Source organism: Macaca thibetana, chromosome 11 (assembly GCF_024542745.1).
Source record: "Macaca thibetana thibetana isolate TM-01 chromosome 11, ASM2454274v1, whole genome shotgun sequence".
NCBI lineage: Eukaryota > Metazoa > Chordata > Mammalia > Primates > Cercopithecidae > Macaca > Macaca thibetana.
In genome coordinates this window covers 107,640,687-107,658,460 of record NC_065588.1, presented here as the reverse complement: position 1 = coordinate 107,658,460, position 17,774 = coordinate 107,640,687, and the positions used below count along the sequence as shown (strand labels likewise).

The 17,774-nt window shown below is 41.4% G+C and overlaps 2 protein-coding genes across 13 annotated transcripts in view; one reads left to right on the top strand and one right to left on the bottom strand.

Moving 5' to 3' along the window:
- Positions 1 to 17,774, bottom strand: part of ALDH2 (aldehyde dehydrogenase 2 family member) — a 419,735-nt gene that overhangs the window by 331,613 nt on the left and 70,348 nt on the right. The window lies entirely within an intron of this gene.
- The window catches only part of ATXN2 (ataxin 2), a 154,987-nt gene that overhangs the window by 124,441 nt on the left and 12,772 nt on the right, over positions 1 to 17,774 (top strand). For 8 of the 12 annotated variants that reach the window (XM_050749644.1, XM_050749642.1, XM_050749637.1 and 5 more), the window contains 3 exons: positions 4,038 to 4,070; positions 12,262 to 12,446; positions 12,763 to 12,895. In XM_050749644.1, coding sequence (XP_050605601.1) covers positions 4,038 to 4,070; positions 12,262 to 12,446; positions 12,763 to 12,895 — 351 coding nt within the window. The remainder of the gene's footprint in view (positions 1 to 4,037; positions 4,071 to 12,261; positions 12,447 to 12,762; positions 12,896 to 17,774) is intronic. The other 4 variants (XM_050749631.1, XM_050749641.1, XM_050749638.1 and 1 more) reach the window with 1 other exon arrangement.

Sequence of the window (17,774 nt, the reverse complement as noted above, 5' to 3'; positions counted from 1 at the left end):
AGGGTTTCACCATGTTGGCCAGGCTGGTCTCGAACTCCTGACCTCAGGTGATCCACCCGTCTCGGCCTCCCAAAATGCTGGGATTACAGGCGTGAACCACCATGCCCGACTTAACACTTAAAAAAAATTTTTTTTTTTTTTTTTAACCTTTTTTTTTTCTTTTTCTTTTTTTGAGATAGAGTCTCACTCTGTTGCCCAGTCTGGAGTGCGGTAGTGGGATCTCGACTCACTGCAACCTCCACCTCCTAGGTTCAAGTGATTCTCCTGCCTCAGCCTCCTGAGTAACTGGGATTACAGGCATGCACTACCATGCCCAGATGATTTTTGTAGTTTTATTAATAGTAGAGAAAGGAATAGCTGGGCGTGATGGCTCACGCCTGTAATCCCAGCACCTGGGGAGGCCGACGTCAGCAGATCACGAGGTCAGGAGATCAAGACCATCCTGGCTAACACAGTGAAACCCCGTCTCTACTAAAAATACAAAAAAATTAGCCAGGTGTGGTGGCAGGCGCCTGTAGTCCCAGTTACTCAGGAGGCTGAGGCAGGAGAATGGCATGAACCTGAGAGGCAGAACTGACAGTGAGCCGAGATGGCACCACTGCACTCCAGCCTGGGCGACAGAGTGAGACTCCGTCTCAAAAAAACAAACAAACAAACAAACATAGTAGACAAAGGGCTTTGCCATGTTGGCCAGGCTGGTCTTGAACTCCTGGCCTCAAGTCATCCACCTCCTTCAGCCTTCCAAAGTGCTGGGATTATAGGTGTGAGCCACTGCTCCTGGCCTAAATATACCACTTTTACCTATCATCAGTTGATGGACATTTGGGTTATTTCCTTTTTCTGGTAATGAGTAATGCTGCTGTGGACATTCATGTACAAATTTTCTTTTTTTTTTTTTTTGAGACGGAGTCTCGCTCTGTCGCCCAGGCTGGAGTGCAGTGGCTGGATCTTGGCTCACTGCAAGCTCCGCCTCCCGGGTTTACGCCATTCTCCTGCCTCAGCCTCCCGTGTAGCTGGGACTACAGGCGCCCGCTACCTCGCCCGGCTAGTTTTTTGTATTTTTTAGTAGAGACGGGGTTTCACTGTGTTAGCCAGGATGGTCTTGATCTCCTGACCTCGTGATCCGCCCGTCTCGGCCTCCCAAAGTGCTGGGATTACAGGCTTGAGCCACCGCGCCCGGCCATAAATTTTCATATGAGGCTGGGAGCAGTGGCTCTTGCCTATAATCCCAGCACTCTGGGAGGCTGAGGTGGGCAGATGACTTGAGGTCAGGAGTTTGAGACCAGCCTGGCCAACATGGTGAAATCCCATCTCTACTAAAAATACAAAAATTACCCTGGCATGGTAGCGTGCACCTGTAATCGCAGCTATTCAGGAGACTGAGGCAGGAGCATCTGAATCGCTTGAACCCGGGAGGCGGAGGCTGCGGTGAGCTGAGATCACGCCACTGCACCCCAGCCTGAGTGAAAGAGTGAGACTCTATCTCAAAAGAATAAATAAATAATTTTTTTTTTCATGTGGCCTTAGATTTTCATTTCTCCTGAAGAGGAATTGCTGTGTTGGAACTGCCAAACTTTTCCAAAGCAGCTGCATCGTTTTGTATTTCTTTCAGTAATGTACAAGTGTTCCAGTTTCTCCACGTCCTTATAAATAACCGATACTGTCTTTGGTTTGGGTTTTGTCCATTCTTGTGGTTATGAAGTGTTATTGTGGTTTTTTGTATTTTTGTTTTGCTTTGAGATGAAGTCTCACTCTGTCGCCCAGGCTGGAGCAACCTTCGCTTCCTGAGTTCAAGCAATTCTCCTGCCTCATCCTTCCAAGTAGCTAGGGCTACAGGCATACGCCACCACACCAGGCTAATTTTTGTATTTTTTGTAGAAATGGAGCTTCTCCATGCTTCTCAGGCTGGTCTCGAATTCCTGAGCTCAAGCGATCCCCCTACTTCAGCCTCCAGAGTGGCTGGGATTATAAGCGTGCACCACTGTGCCTGGCCCATTTTTGTATTTTTAGTAGAGACGGAATTTCACCATGTTGGCTAGGCTGGTCTTGAACTCCTGACCTCAAATGATCCGCCTGCCTCACCTTCCCAAAGCGCTGAGATTTTAGACGCGAGCCACTGTGCCCAGACTATAGGTTATCTTTTTACTTGCTTGATGGTGTTCTTTGTAACACGGTTTTTAATTTTGATGAAGTTCAATTTATCTGTTTGTTTTTTCTTTTCTTGCTTGCACTCCTGATGTCATATCAAACAAAGCATTGCCTAACACAAGGCCACAGAGATTCACCCCTATGAAACTCCCATAAAACTCCTATGAGTTTTATAGGTTAGCTCTTAACATTTAGGTCTACAATCTCTTTTGAGTTAATTTTTGTATATGATATGAGAGTAGTGGTCCAGGTTTTTCTTTTTGCTTGTGGATATCCATTGTCCCTACCTCATTTGTTGAAAAGACTCCTTTCCTCTTGTTTATTTGGTTTTGAGATGGAGTCTTGCTGTCGCCCAGGGTGGAGTGCAGTGGCGCTATCCCAGCTCACTGCAACCTCCGCCTCCCAGATTCAAGCGATTCTCCTGCCTCAGCCTTCTGAGTAGCTGGGATTACAGGGGTGTGCCACCACGCCCAGCTAATCTTTGAATTTTCAGTAGAGACGGGGTTTCACCATGTTGGTCAGGCTGGTCTTGAACTCCTGACCTTGTGATCTGCCTGCCTCCTAGCACTCTGGGAAGCTGAGAGGCTGAGGTGGGAGGATCACTTGAGCTCAGGAGTTTGAGACCAGCCTGTACCATTAAGCCTGGCTAATTTTAGAATTTATCTTAAAGTATAAAATGTGAATCCAGTTTATCTTGTTCTAAATGACTAAGATGTTTTAACCAGTTTTATTAGTCTGTAATTTACATACAATAAAATGCTCATCTTTTTATGTTTACATTTTAATGAGTTTTGACAAATACATTTGCTCATGTAACTACTTGCTTCATCAGTGAAGATGGAAAACATTGTGCCTGTTCCTCTTCTCTGTCCAACTGTACTTTATTACCACTAGCTCCAGTTAACCAGTGATCTACCTTCTTTTCCTGTAGATTACATTTATCCTCTCTAGATTTCTTTTTCTTTCTTTTTTTTTTTAGATTTAGGGTTTTTTTTTTTTTTTTTACTTAAAGAAAAATTTTTATGGAAACGTCTCATTATATTGCCCAGGCTGGTGTTGAACTCCTGGGCTCAAGTGATCCTTCCACCTCAGCCTCCCAGAGTGCTAGGATTACAGATGTGAGCCACCTCAGCCAGCCCCTAGATTTTTTTTTTAATAAATGGAATCAAACAGCATATAACAGGGATGTTCAATCTTTTGGCTTCCCTGGGTCACATTGGAAGAAGAATTGTATTGGGCCACACAGAAAATACACTAACACGCTGATGATAGCTGATGAACAACAACAAAAAAATAGCAAAACTTAATAATGTTTTAAGAAAGTTTATGAATTTGTGTTGGGCCACATTCAAAGCCGTCCCAGGACGCAAGTTGGACAAGCTTGGTATATAATTTCATATATGTGTCCTAAACAGTGTAGTAATTTGAGCTTCATGTTAATATCAGCTTATTCCTTTTTTTGTTTGTTTTTGAGATGGAGTCTTGTTCTGTCTCCCAGAATTGGTCTGCAATTCTATTGCCTCAGCCTCCGAAGTAGCTGAGATTGCTGGCACGCACCACCACGCCTGGCTAATTTTTGTGGTTTTTTTTTTTTCTTTGTTTAGCAGAGACGGGGTTTCACCATGTTGACCAGGCTGATCTCAAACTCCTGCCCCCAAATGATCCACCCACCTTGGCCTCCCAAAGTGCTGGGATTACAGGCGTGAGTCACTGCGCCCAACCAGCGTATTCCTTTTTCTGCTAAGTAGCATTTCATTTTATGATTATACCACAGTTAATTTACCCATTACTAGTCGATGGGCATTTGAGTTATTGCCAGCTTGTGGCTATTATGAATGAAGCTGCTGTGAGCATTTGTGTACAAGTGTTTGTGTTTTTATTTCTTTTAGTTAAATACCTAGAATTGGAATTGCTGAGGTATGGTAAGTGCATATTTTATTTTTTTTTTAATTTATTTTATTATTATTTTTTTTTTTTAATTTTTTTTTTGAGATGAAGTCTCACTCTGTTGCCCAGGCTGGAGTTCAGTGGCGTGATTTCAGCTCATGGCAACCTCCCCCTCCCGGGTTCAAGCAATTCTCCCGCCTCAGCCTCCCAAGTAGCTGGGATTACAGGCACGCACCACCACGCCTGGCTAATTTTTTTGTATTTTTAGTAGAGACGGGGTTTTACCATGTTGGCCAGGCTGGTCTGGAAATCCTGACCTCAAGTGATCCACCCGCCTCAGCCTCCCAAAGTGTTGGGATTACAGGTGTGAGTCACCACACACTGCCTGGTAAATACATATTTCAATTAATAAGAAATTAGCAAACTTCCAAAGTGATTGTATCATTTTACATTCCAGCTGATCAGGTTCATATGCAAGTTCCAAGTGTTCTGCATCCTTGCCAACTCTTGGTATTGTCTTATCTTTTTAATTTCAGTAGGTCTAATGGGTGTCATAGGGTTACCTCACTGTGATCTTAAATGTGCATTTCCCTGATGATGACTGATGAGGAGCACCTCGTCATGTGTGTGTGTGTTTTTGGCTGTCAATCTTTTTTTTAGTAAATTTTTCAAATCTTTTTTCATTTTATTTATTTATTTATGAGATGGAATCTCACTCTGTTGCCCAGGCTGGAGTGCAGTGGTGCCATCTTGGCTCACTGCAACCTCTGCCTCCCAGGTTCAAGCGATTCTCCTGCCTCAGCCTCCCAGGTAGCTGGGATTACAGGCATGCGCCACCGTGCCTGGCTAATTTTGTATTTTTAGTGTAAACAGGGTTTCACCATGTTGGTCAGACTGGTCTCTAACTGCTGACCTCAAGTGATCTACCCGCCTCGGCCTCCCAAAGTGCTAAGATTACAGGTGTGAGCCACTGTGCCCGTCCTAACGTTTCTTTTTGTCTCAGTGTTTCTGGCTGGGTGCAGTGGCTCATGCGTGTAATTCCAGCACTTTGGGAGGCCAACCTGGATGGATCATTTGATCCGGGAGTTTGAGACAAGCCTGAGGAACATGACAAAACTCTGTGTCTGGAAAAAAAAAAAAAAAAAAAGGAAAAATTAGCCAGGCACAGAAGCATGGTCCCAGCTGTTTGGGGGGCTGAGGTGGGACAATCGCTTGAGCGAGGTTGTGAGGGGTTTGAGGGGTGATGGAGGTGAGATCGAGGCTGCAGTGAGCTGAGATTGCACCACTGCACTCCAGCCTGGGCAATAGAGCCAGACCTTGTCTCAAAAAAAAAAAAAAAAAAAAAAAAAAAAAATCATGTTTCTTTTCTTACTGTGAAAAGTAAAGTTACTACTTTTAGTAAATTATTTTAAGTTATTTATATATTCTGGTTACAAGTCCTTTCTCAGATACAGGTATTGTGAATATTTTCTCCCAGTCTGCAGTTTTTTTGAAGAGCCAGTATTGTTAATTTTAATGAAGCCTTATTTATCAAGCTTTTCTCTTAAGGTTCATGCTTTTTTGTATCATAATAAGAAATCTTTTACCTACCCTAGGTTATGAATGTTTTTATGGTTAGGTGTATGGTTGATTTCAGTTAGGTTTTGTGTAGGGTGTGATGTAAAGGTCGAGCTTCATTTTCTCCACCATAAATATTTACTCGATTTCTCTGGCACCAGCCTCTGTTTTCCATTGATGGCTTTATTTTTTTTTTTCTCTTTTTGAAATCTTGTCACCCAGGCTGGAGTGCAGTAGTGTGACCTTGGCTCACTGCAACCTCCCCTTTCCGGGGTCAAGCGATTCTGCCTCAGCCTCCTGAGTAGCTGGGATTACAGGTGCCCGCTACTACAGGCCCAGTTAATTTTTTTTTTTTTTTTTTTTTTTTTTTTTTTTTTAGATGGAGTCTCACTCTTTTGCCCAGGCTAGAGTGCAGTGGCCGGATCTCGGCTCACTGCAAGCTCCGCCTCCCGGGTTCACGCCATTCTCCTGCCTCAGCCTCCCAACTAGCTGGGACTACAGGCTCCTGCCAGCACGCCTGGCTAATTTTGTTTGTGTATTTTTAGTAGAGACAGGGTTTCACCATATTGGCCAGGCTAGTCTCGAACTCCTGACCTCAGGTGGTCTGCTCGTCTCGGCCTCCCAAAGTTCTGGGATTACAGGCATGAGCCACTGTGCCCAGCTTTATTGAATTCAGTTGACCATATATGTATATATGTCTATTTGTGAACTGTTTCGTTGTATTGATCTTTGTATATATCCTTATGCCAATTCTCTCTTTATTGCTGTTACTTTGTAATCAACCTTTAAGTCAGTTCATATAAGTCTCCCAGTTATATTCTCATCAAAATTGTTCTTATTCTGCATTCTTTGAATTTCCAAATAAATTTTAGAATCAGCATAGGATTGTGCACTGAATCTTTGTATCAGTTCTGAGAGAAATATCTTCACAATATGGAATCTTCATTGATGTCATCATATACTGCTCCATTTATTTAAGTCTTAAGTTTCACCAGTGTTTTCTAGTTTTCTTTGTATCAATTTTGTGCCACTTTCTTAAATTTATCCCTTAGTATTTCATCTGTTTTGTGCTGTTGTGAGTGATGTTTTAAAAACTTCTGTTTGTTTATTCGTAAATAGAGATGCACTTGATTTTTTAATTTGATCCTGTATCTTGATGCATTGGTAAGCCCACTGATTCTGGCAGTCCTTTAAGACTTAAACATACAGTCATGATCTAATCACCATGTTGGTGGTGTTTTTTTTTTTTTTTGGCCTTATTGTACTGGTGTGTTACTGAAAAAAGCATGAGATTTTGCCATGCTTCCATTCTTAGGGGTGAAACTGTCTTTCACTATTAAGCATAGAGTTCGGTGTTACTTCAGTTCCTGATTTGCAGAGAGGTGGGTTTTCTTTTTGATCATAATGGTTGTTGGATTATGTTCAAATACTTTTTTATCATCTACTAAGTATATCATATTGACCAGGTACAGCGGCTCATACCTGTAACCTCAGAGCTTTGGGAGGCCAAGGCAGGAGGATCGCTTGAGGCCAGGAGTTCAAGACCAACCTGGGTGATATAGGAATACCCCATATCTACAAAATAATTTTAAAATTTGCTGGGTGTGGTGGCACACACCTGTAGTCCTAACTACTTGAGAGGCTGAGGAAGGAGGATTGCTTGAGCCCAGTAGTTTAAAGCTGCAGTGAGCTGTGATTGCACCACTGTACTCCAGCCTGGGTGACAGAAGGAGACCCTGTATTTAAAGTGCAAGTGTGTGTATATGTGTGTGTGTGTGTGTGTGTGTGTGTGTGTGTGTGCATGGATAGACAGATAATAATGTAATTCCATTATGGTCATACAAACTGTTATGAAATGTCATTTTATCATATACCAAGTGTCCATTTGTGGTTGAATTTGTTTCTGGATTTTTCACTCTGCTTCACTAATCTAATAGGACTACATTCTCATCCACTCACTGCCAAGACTGATTTTTTTGTTTTTTCAGATTACCTTGAATTTTGTTTATTTTTCCATATGAACTCTAAAATTACTACAAAAAAAAACAGTTGCCTTTTTAAAACCAGGTGATCTTTAAAATATATCTTAGGCTGGGCCCGGTGGCAGGCACCTGTAATTCTAACTACTTAGGAGACTGAGGCAGAAGAAGAATTGCTTGAACCCGGGAGGTGGAAGTTGTAGTTGAGCTGAGATCGTGCCCCTGTACTCCAGCCTGGGTGACAGAGCAAGACTCCCTCTTTAAAAAAAGAAGAAGAAAAAAAAAATCCCACAGAAAAGATAAATCTTTTTACAATTAATTTGTTCCAATTAGGGTCCAAATCAGGCTTGCAAATTGGATTTGTTTATGTGTTGACGTCTTTTTTTTTTTTTTGTGATTGTTTCATATTGTGGTAACTTTTTTTTTTTTTTTTTTGAGATGGAGTCTTGCTCTGTCGCCTAGGCTGGAGTACCGTGGCACAGTCTCAACTCACTGCAACCTCCTCTTCTGGAGTTCAAGCAGTTCTCCTGCCTCAGCCTCCCAAGTAGCCCAGCTTTTGTATTTTTAATAGAGATGGGGTTTCACCATGTTGGCCAGCCTGGTCTTGAACTCCTGACCTCAAATGATCCACCCGCCTCGGCCTCCCAAAGTGCTGGGATTAGAGGCGTGAGCCACCACTCCCAGCCTTGTGGTAACTTTTTATTATGAACGTTTTGAGACATTAATAACCTAGGCCAGTCATGTTTCATTCTACCCATTGTCTCTTAAGCTATATGTCCACTGGATTATTTTGAAGCAAATTCTAGACATTGCATCCGTTTATTCATCAACATTTTAATGTGTATCTTGAAGTCAGTTTTGGTTTTGTTTTTTGTTTTTGAGATGGGGTCTCGCTTTGTTGTCCAGGCTTGGAGTGCAGTAGTGCAATCATAGCTCACTGCTGCTTCGAATTCCTGGTCTCAAGAGCTCCTCCCTCCTCAGCCTCTCAAGCAGCTTTGACTACAGGCACATGCCACCTTGCCAGCTTTTCTTGTCTTGTCTTTCTTCTTCTTTGTTTTTTGTCTGTTTTTTTGAGACAGAGTCTCACCATCTTGCTATCTTGCCCAGGCTGGTCCTAAACTCCAGGGCTTGAGATATCTTTCTATCTCAGCCTCCTAAAGTGCTGGGATTACAGGCCAGCACTTTAGTGGGGTGCTGGATGAGCCATCACACCCAGCCAAGTGATAGGTTTTTTTGTTTGTTTTTTGAGACAGAGTCTAACTCTGTCACCTGAGCTGGAGTGCAGTGGCATGATTTCAGCTCAGTGCAGTCTCGACCAATTGGACTCAGGTGATCCTCCCAAGTAGCTGGGACTAAAGGTGCATGCCACCATACCTGGCTAATTTTTGTATTTTTTGTAGAGACAAGGTTTTGAATTCCTGAGCTCAAGCAGTCTGCTCACCTTGGCTCCCAAGGTGCCAGTATTACAGGCGTGAGCCACTGCACTCAGCCCTCATAGTTTTAATTATAGTTTTTCCCTTAGTTTTTGTCTTCTTCGTATCTTTGTACAATCCAACTTGTCTTGTATTTTTTTTCCCACCATCTGAATTTTGCTGACTGTATCCCTGTGTTGATATTTAAAGTAGACTTCTGTCCCCTGTAATCTTTGTAAACGGATAGTAGATAATGGAGGCTTGATAAGATTTTTTTTTTCCCGTGTTTCACAGATGTATGTACTTTCAGTGAGGAGTCATGTAATGTAACCAGTCTTTTTCCTGATAGGAGTAGCCAATGAGTTCCTAGATGTTTTACCTATCCAGGAGATAATATTTCCCTTTAGTGCCTTACTTTTTTTGTTGTTGTCTTTTAGCAGCCATTGATGATAATTGTCTAGCCCAAGATCCATTATTTCCTTAGGGGTTACAGAATGGTGACATTCTTTTTCTTTCATTCCTTCTTCAATTATTACCTGGAATATTTTTATAAAGAAAAACTTTACCATATCCAGCTGTTTGGTTACCCTGAGGGAGAGTAATTTAAAATATTAATCATTTCCCTTTTTAAGGCAGTCTTCAAAATAATGAGTTGGTTTTCTGTTGTCCTCCAAAGGTAACCAATGAGGTGGGTTTTTTTGTTGTTGATTCTTATTGTCAGTATAAACTTAGGGATTTTTTTTTTTTTTTTAAATTTTTTGGAGACAAGGTCGCTCTGTTACCTAGGCTGGAGTGCAGTGGGATGATCTGGGCATACTGCAGCCTCACTTCCCAAGCTAAGGCAATCTCCCCACCTCAGCCTCCCAAGTAGCTGGGACTACAGGCGAGCACCACCATGCCCGGCTTAATTTTTGTGTGTTTTAGAGAGACAGAATTTCACCATGTTGCCCAGGCTGGTGTCGAACTGCTGAGCTCAAGCAGTCTGCCTGTATCAGCCTTACAAAGTGGTGGGACTACAGGCATGAGCCACCATGGCAGGCCAGAATCACAATAAACTTATAAATTAACTTGAGAAGAAATGATTGATGTCTTTATGATGTTGAGTCTTCCTGTTCAAGAACAAAGTATACCTTCAGTAGCATATTAAAGTTTATCCTTGGCTGTATGCGGTGGCTCACGCCTGTAATTCCAACTCTTTGGGAGGCGGAGGTGGGCAGATCACCTGAGGTCAGGAGTTCGAGACCAGCCTGGCCAACCTGGTGAAACCCCGTCTCTACTAAAAATACAAAAGCAAGTATTAGCCAGGCATGGTGCTCCCCTGTAGTCCCAGCTACTCCAGAGGCTGAGGTAGGAGAATCGCTTGAACCCAGGAGGCAGAGATTGCAGTGAGTCAAGATTGCACCGCTGCACTTCAGCTTGGGCAACCAAGCGAGACTCTGTCTCAAAGAAAATAAATAAATAAAAATAAAGTTTATCCTTAAGGTTTTGTACATTTTTTTCAGTGTATGCCTTAGGTAGGTTCTTTTTTAATGTTAATGTAACCCGGGGACTTCTCTTCCATTGCATCTTCTAACTGATTACTTATGAAGTACCACATGTGAAGGCTACTGCTGTCTGTATGTTAGTTTTTACCCTGCTCCTTTACTAAATTCCAATCCTTTGAGGTGTTGGATAAAAATATTTTTAACATTTTTCAAGTAACAGGCAGAGTCAAGGACTTGGTTTCTTTTCTTCCCCTCCTGTCCCCTCCCCTCCCCTTTTTTGAGACAGGGTCTCACTTCTTCACCCAGGCTGGAGTGCAATGGTGCAGTCATGGCTCACTGCAGCATCTACCTCCCTGGCTGAAATGTTCCTCCCACCTCAACCTCCTGAGTAGCGGGGACCATAGATGCACAGCACCGCGGCTGGCTAATATTTTTGTATTTTTTGTGGAGACAGGGTCTCCCCATGTTGCCCAGGCTGGTCCCAAACTCCTGAGCTCAAGCAGTCCGCTCGCCCTGGCCTCCTAAAGTGCAGAGATTATAGGCATGAGCTATTGCACCTGGCCTGAGGATCATGTTTTAACATGAAAATTGGTGGAGACGCACGATATCTAAATAATAGCACCATAGTATACTTGACTAGCTTTTTAATTTGTTTTAAATATACGGGAAGGTAATAAGTAACAAAGTAATAATAGTGAATAGTTTAAGCTCAGTTAGTGAGCATAATTGAACAAACTTTCATTTGATAAAAGTGATAGTTTTCAGTGGCTTTTTGTCTACCAAAAGGAGGTGCTTTTTAAATACATGCATCCAAGATAAAATGTAGAAAAATTTTCAGGTTTACTTTTCTACATAGATAAAATAATTTGTAACGACCTCTCCCAAATTTCAGCAAGTCAGTGAATGTTTAGCCACAAATTTGCAGTTAATTATATAATCAGTTCTTAGGATTTTATGAACAAGTTCTATATTCTTTGTGGCTTATACCTAGTTGTAAGCAGTCATTCCATAATTCTTTTCCTGAAGTGGCTTGGTTAATGCCACACCAGAAATAGGTCACAGACAATAGTGCTGTAAGAAATGTGTGAGGAAAGAGGCACATGGAAAGTAGCTAGCTTGTGCTGGAGGAACTGGAAAAAAACCTCACATTGGAGACGACGGTTGAGCTGAATTCTTAACTGGAGTTGTAACAGGGAGAGGCCCTTACACGCAGACCACCTGTGTGGATTAAGATAAGACATAGAGTAGTCTTTTAAAAGAACTATTATTTAGAAACCTGCTTTATGCTACATGGTGCTGTGTTATACTGGGTTTGAGAAAGAATGGGAAGTGTTACAAGGATTCGGTGGTAGGAAATGAGGAAGATAGAAAGTTAGTGTTGGATCTGTTTTGGCTCTTTGGTCATACTTTTGTTTTTCTCAAAATGAATGCAGTGCCTGTCCCAGAAAATATCATATGAGAAGTGATTTCAAAATGCTGTAAGAGTCTGTTCCAGGGACTTGATCAAGTCTGAGGGCCATGTGAGAAAGTCTCTCTGAGGAAGTTGCTTTCAAGCTGACACCTGAAGGATGAGGCAGAATTATCCCAGCTGGGATTTGGGAACTGGTGTTTGAGGCTGAGGACTAGCATGCATGATACGCAGACAACCCAGAGTGGCAGAAGTGGGAGTGGTATGAGATGGCATCAGAGACGCAGATGCAGGGTCAAATCATTCAGAGCCTCCTAGACCATGTGAACACATGTATTATGCTGTGGAGATACTGTTTAATAGGCAGTCTGCTTTTTTTTCTGCAGTACCAAATATGCCCCAACAGCGGCAAGACCAGCATCATCAGAGTGCCATGATGCATCCAGCGTCAGCAGCGGGCCCACCGATTGCAGCCACCCCACCAGCTTACTCCACGCAATATGTTGCCTACAGTCCTCAGCAGTTCCCAAATCAGCCCCTTGTTCAGCATGTGCCACATTATCAGTCTCAGGTAAGGCTGGTAGGGCTAACTCTTAATTTTTGTACCATTTAAAAAAGCTTTTAATATGGTAAAGGGATTTTCCTTTATAATTTTTGCTTTTGTGTGATGGTAGGGTAGATAGATAAGGACTTGGGGACCCTTTTTAATATATATTCAAAGGTTACTGATCATTGTAACAGGTTCAGAGGAAACAGCCAAGAAAGATTTGAGAGTTTACAGTTGTTTCTGGAAATCTGGAAACCATGGAGTTAAAAATCTTAACTAAAGTCCGCTTGGCTCTATTTGCAGTATTGATGTTCTTTCTTTATTTTTTGTTTGAACACAGCATCCTCATGTCTATAGTCCTGTAATACAGGGTAATGCTAGAATGATGGCACCACCAACACATGCCCAGCCTGGTTTAGTGTCTTCTTCAGCAACTCAGTACGGGGCTCATGAGCAGACGCATGCGATGTATGGTAGGAAGCACTTTGTTTGTCTTTTCCAGTGTGTGTGACTCTTCTTAATTTAAGTTTCTGAAAACATACTCTAAGAATAACCTGACCTTTTATGACATTGAGGGTCAAGAATCTGAAGGAAAAGATGAACTCGTTTCTTTGCCTGACTTGCTTTATAAGTCTTGGCAAATAGTTTCTACTTCTGTACCTGGTCTTCAGATCTCTCTCCTGCTTTAACTAAAATGTAATGATGTTTATAATGGCAAAGCATCTTTGTGGAGAAAGGTACCTTTCTCCTCTTCCTCATCAGTATTATGCTTTGGTATATCCTATGACGTGCAAGAGAATTTTATAATAATAAAAGCATAAAAGCGTTTTCAGCATGAAAACATTCTGCTTCACTACTTGATCTGTGGGTCACGGGCATTCGTTTTTTTGTTTGTTTGTTTTTGTTTGTTTGTTTGTTTTTGCTGTTATAATGATAATGCTATGTTTCTACATCATGCTGTATTTTAAGTGGTTGAATATTATGTAATATTAGATATATTTTAGACATGATTCACACTTTATAACCAATGTAAACAGAATGCTGAAATGAAAATGAGAAGTATTTTATGTAAAACTAAGCAGTATTTATATGTGACAGTAATAAGCAAAAACCCATCTTCATTTTGTGACTAAACAGAAAAATTTGTGTAGATCAACTTAGCAGCTGTCTAAAGTACCAAAATAACAGATTTTTCACTGTTGATAATTTAAAATTAAATGTCCACTTGTATATCTTATGATATAGAATTAATGGATTGCTTCAAATGTTTTTCAGAATATGCTTTTAAATAGTACTGATTTCATTAAGATGTTTTGTTCTGAATATTTCTGAGAACTGTAGTGTCATTTAGTTTTCCTATTTGCATTTTTGGTTTTTTGGAGTAGGGGATAATTTTGGTTTATTTGTACAGTTGAAAAGTGTACTGCTATGAGAATGAGATTACAGTTACATGCAGCTACATTGACATTTCATTTTTAAAACCTCTTTTAAACTTTTTGAAATACTAAGAATATAAAATTTTTATTTTTTAAGTTTAGATGTCCTGAACAAGTATGTCTAGGCAAAACTGAGTTATTTAAGAATTTACAGGCTGGACACAGTGGCTCATGACTGTAATCCCAGCACTTTGGGAGGCCAAGGCGGGTGGGTCATGAGGTCAGGAGATCGAGACCAGCCTGGCCAACATGGTGAAACCCCGTCTCTACTAAAAATACAAAAAATTGGCCGGGTGCGGTGGCACGCGCCTATAGTCCTGGCTACTCAGGAGACTGAGGCAGCAGAATTGCTTGAACCCAGGAGGCAGAGGTTGCAGTGAGCTGAGATCGCACCATTGCACTCCAACCTGGGCTACAGAACAAGACTCTGTTTTTAAAAAAAAAAAAAAAAAAAAAAGAATTTACAGATTTCAGGCTGGACGTGGTGGTTCACGCCTGTAATCCTAGCACTTTTGGAGGCCTAGGCGGGCAGATCACCTGAGGTCAGGAGTTCGAGACCAGCCTGGCCAACATGGTGAAACCCCGTCTCTCCTAAAAATACAAAAATTAGCTGGGTGTGGTGGCAGGTGTCTGTAATCCCAGCTACTTGGGAGGCTGAGGCAGGAGAATTGCTTGACCCCAGGAGGTAGAGGTTGCAGTGAGCCGAGATTGCGCCACTGCACTCCAGCCTGAGCGACAGAGTGAGACTCCATCTCAAAAAAAAAAAAAAGAATTTACAGATTTCTGGTAAACCCTCTTCTTGAGACATTACTACTTTTCATATCAACTCTGTCCTTTTTAACAGAGTGTTAAAAGTTTTAACATTCTGTAGGTTAATGAGAATAGGACTTGGGCAGCAGCAATCATCCTTCCTATTACCTGTAACCCACAGCTTATGCTTTCTTCCTGGAGGTTCTTGTCTGTCATAAAGACTCACTGCTGATAGGAATTTGTACATCATCAAAGGTGTTTAGTTTTATAAAACTTAAGCCCAGTCTTAATTTCCCACGTTATCACCTTCAACTTTTTATTGTGGATTTTACATTTTAAATAAAAAATTATGTGATTGCTACATTTTGGAAAACATTTTTTTCAAGAAGCCCATCCGTAATTTAATTGTAAAAGATACTGACAAACTGACTTGGTTTATTATTTTGGTTATGACTCCATGTCATTTGACTTGTCTTTAGTTGTCTTAACCAGGACTTCATATGCGTGAAAAGGCACGATTGATTCATCATGCTGGCTTTTATGCAACTTGTGTATATTTTAACAATTTTCCAGTTTGCTAAAGGCCTAGGTTAAAAGTTCATTATGATTGTTTGTACATTTCTGGTGAATACATCATGATTTAACAAGTGGAAAAACATCTCTTTCCTTCCATTTTTTGGCATGCTCCCCTTGGAATCAGATGTGAAACTTTTGAGCTAAAATTTCCATTGCATTTGGAGAGTAGATATTTGTGTACCAATGCTTTTGAGACATTGTAGCAATAATACTGTAATGTTAAGCAGAATCTTTCTTCCCATGTGTTCATTCACTGCCAACATCTGGCTTCATCTTTTGGATGAATGTTCATTTATTTTGAAACAGCCTATAGGGTAAATACTGTGTTTGAGGTACGAATAATTTTCATAACTACTTCCCAGAACATGTCCATTTGAAGAGCAGTGGGGCCTTAGACCCCAAAGTCCATTTATGTGTGGGCAAATAGGAAATGTTGCAAATAAAACACAGCACTAGATCTAAAGTCCAGTGAAATCTGGAACGAACTAGTCATTAGAACCAGTTATTTCATGCCAGGAGAAGGTTACTCAGCCAAACATGAACTACTCTCCTGCAGTTTACACAGGTGGTATTTAATTGCTGTCTGTATGGAGGCAGGCTAGGAGCAAGGGTGTGGATTTATTGTGATTATCACTAGTTAATCAAGATTCCCTTTGGGGTGCTTAAGACCCTAAAAAGGACACTAGGAGCTGGGCATGGTGGTTTACACCTGTAATCCAAGCACTTGGGGAGGCTGAAGTGGAGGATCGCTTAGCCCAGGTGTTCAAGACCAGTCTCGGCAAGATGGGGAGATCCCATCTCTACCAAAAAAAAAAAAAAAAAGAAAAAGTCTAGTCATGGTGGCATGTGCCTGTAGTCCTGCCTACCCGGGAAGCTGAGATGGGAGGATCACTTGAGCCCAGGACTTTGAGGCTACAGTGAGCTATGATGGCACCACTGTAATGCAGCCTGGGTGACAGAGCAAGACCCTGTCTCTATTTAAAAAAAGAAAATATCAGAAAGAATTGTTTTGTTCTATGCCATCATAAGCCATAATTTAATCTGCTTAAGCACATTCTTCATTAAATCTTCAGTGGTTTATTTGAATTATTAGACTTTCAAAGCCTTATTATATCAAATATAAACAAAATTTGAAGTACATTCTTATAAACTATAACAAACTTACATAGAAGTGTTAATTTTATACTCATCTTCCCTGAAGGATTTATATTTTATAAATATATTAAATATATTGCCATAAATTTTCTCAAAGGAACCAAATACTTTGAGTATGAATTGTGCTTTTTTAAAGCTACATCCTATCTAGGTTTTTAAAACATTTAATGCAAACAGAACGTGCACCCAGATGTTGGTGACAATTTTATGTCACCTTTTCTCATTCATTGTTATGGCCATAGCCAAAGGCATTGAAAACATAAGACCACTAATGACTGCAAAATGAAATCCTGATTATTGTTTTTAAATTTTTAGTATGTTTAATACAAATATGCTAACATTACTGAACAGTTAAATTGATCAAATAGGAGAGTTATTTATTACATTCTAAAAAATTATTGACCTTATACTCTTTCTAGCTATCTTAGAAAGGGCTTTTGTCAAAAACCTCATCTCTTTGATGTCTTTTGTTTTGTTTTGTTTTGTTTTGAGATGGAGTCTTGCCCTGTCGCCCAAGCTGGAGTGCAGTGGCACCATCTTGGCTCACTGCAGGCTCCACCTCCTGGGTTAACGCCATTCTCCTGCCTCAGCCTCCCAAGTAGTTGGGACTACAGGTGCCCGCCACTGTGCCCGGCTAATTTTTTGTATTTTGTTTAGTAGAGATCGGGTTTCACTGTGTTAGCCAGGATGGTCTTGATCTCCTGACCTCGTGATCCATCAGCCTCGGCCTCCCAAAGTGCTGGGATTACAGGCGTGAGCCACCGTGCCCAGCCTCTTATTTTTTTTTTTTTTTTCCTTTTCTTTTTCTTTTTTTCCTTTTTGAGACAGAGTCTCGCTCTGTCGCCCAGACTGGAGTGCAATGGCGCAATCTTGGCTCACCGCAACCTCTGCCTCCTGGGTTCAAGCAATTCTCCTGCCTCAGCCTCCTGAGTAGCTGGGACTACAGGTGCCTGCCACCATGCCTGGCTAATTTTTATATTTTTAGTAGTGATCGGGTTTCACCATGTTGGTCAGGCTGGTATTGAACTCTCGACCTCAGGTGATCCACCCACCTCAGCCTCCCAAAGTGCTGGGATTACAGGTGTGAGCCACTGCGCCTGGCCTCTTTGATGTCTCTTAATCTAACTTTCATCATTGCCTCTACCCCATCCCTTCTAAGAAGTTACTTTAATTTTTTTTTTTTTTTTTCCTATCACATCTATTCTTTTTTTTTTTTTTTTTAAGGCAGTTTCACTCTGTCGCCCATTCTGGAGTACAGTGGCATGATCTTGGCTCACTGCAACCTCTGCCTCCCAGGTTCAAGTGACTTTTCTGCCTCAGCCTCCCAAGTAGCTGGGACTACAGGTGTGCGCCACCACAACCGGCCAATTTTTGTATTTTTAGTAGAGACGGGGTTTCACCATCTTGGCCAGGCTGGTCTCGAACTTTTGACCTC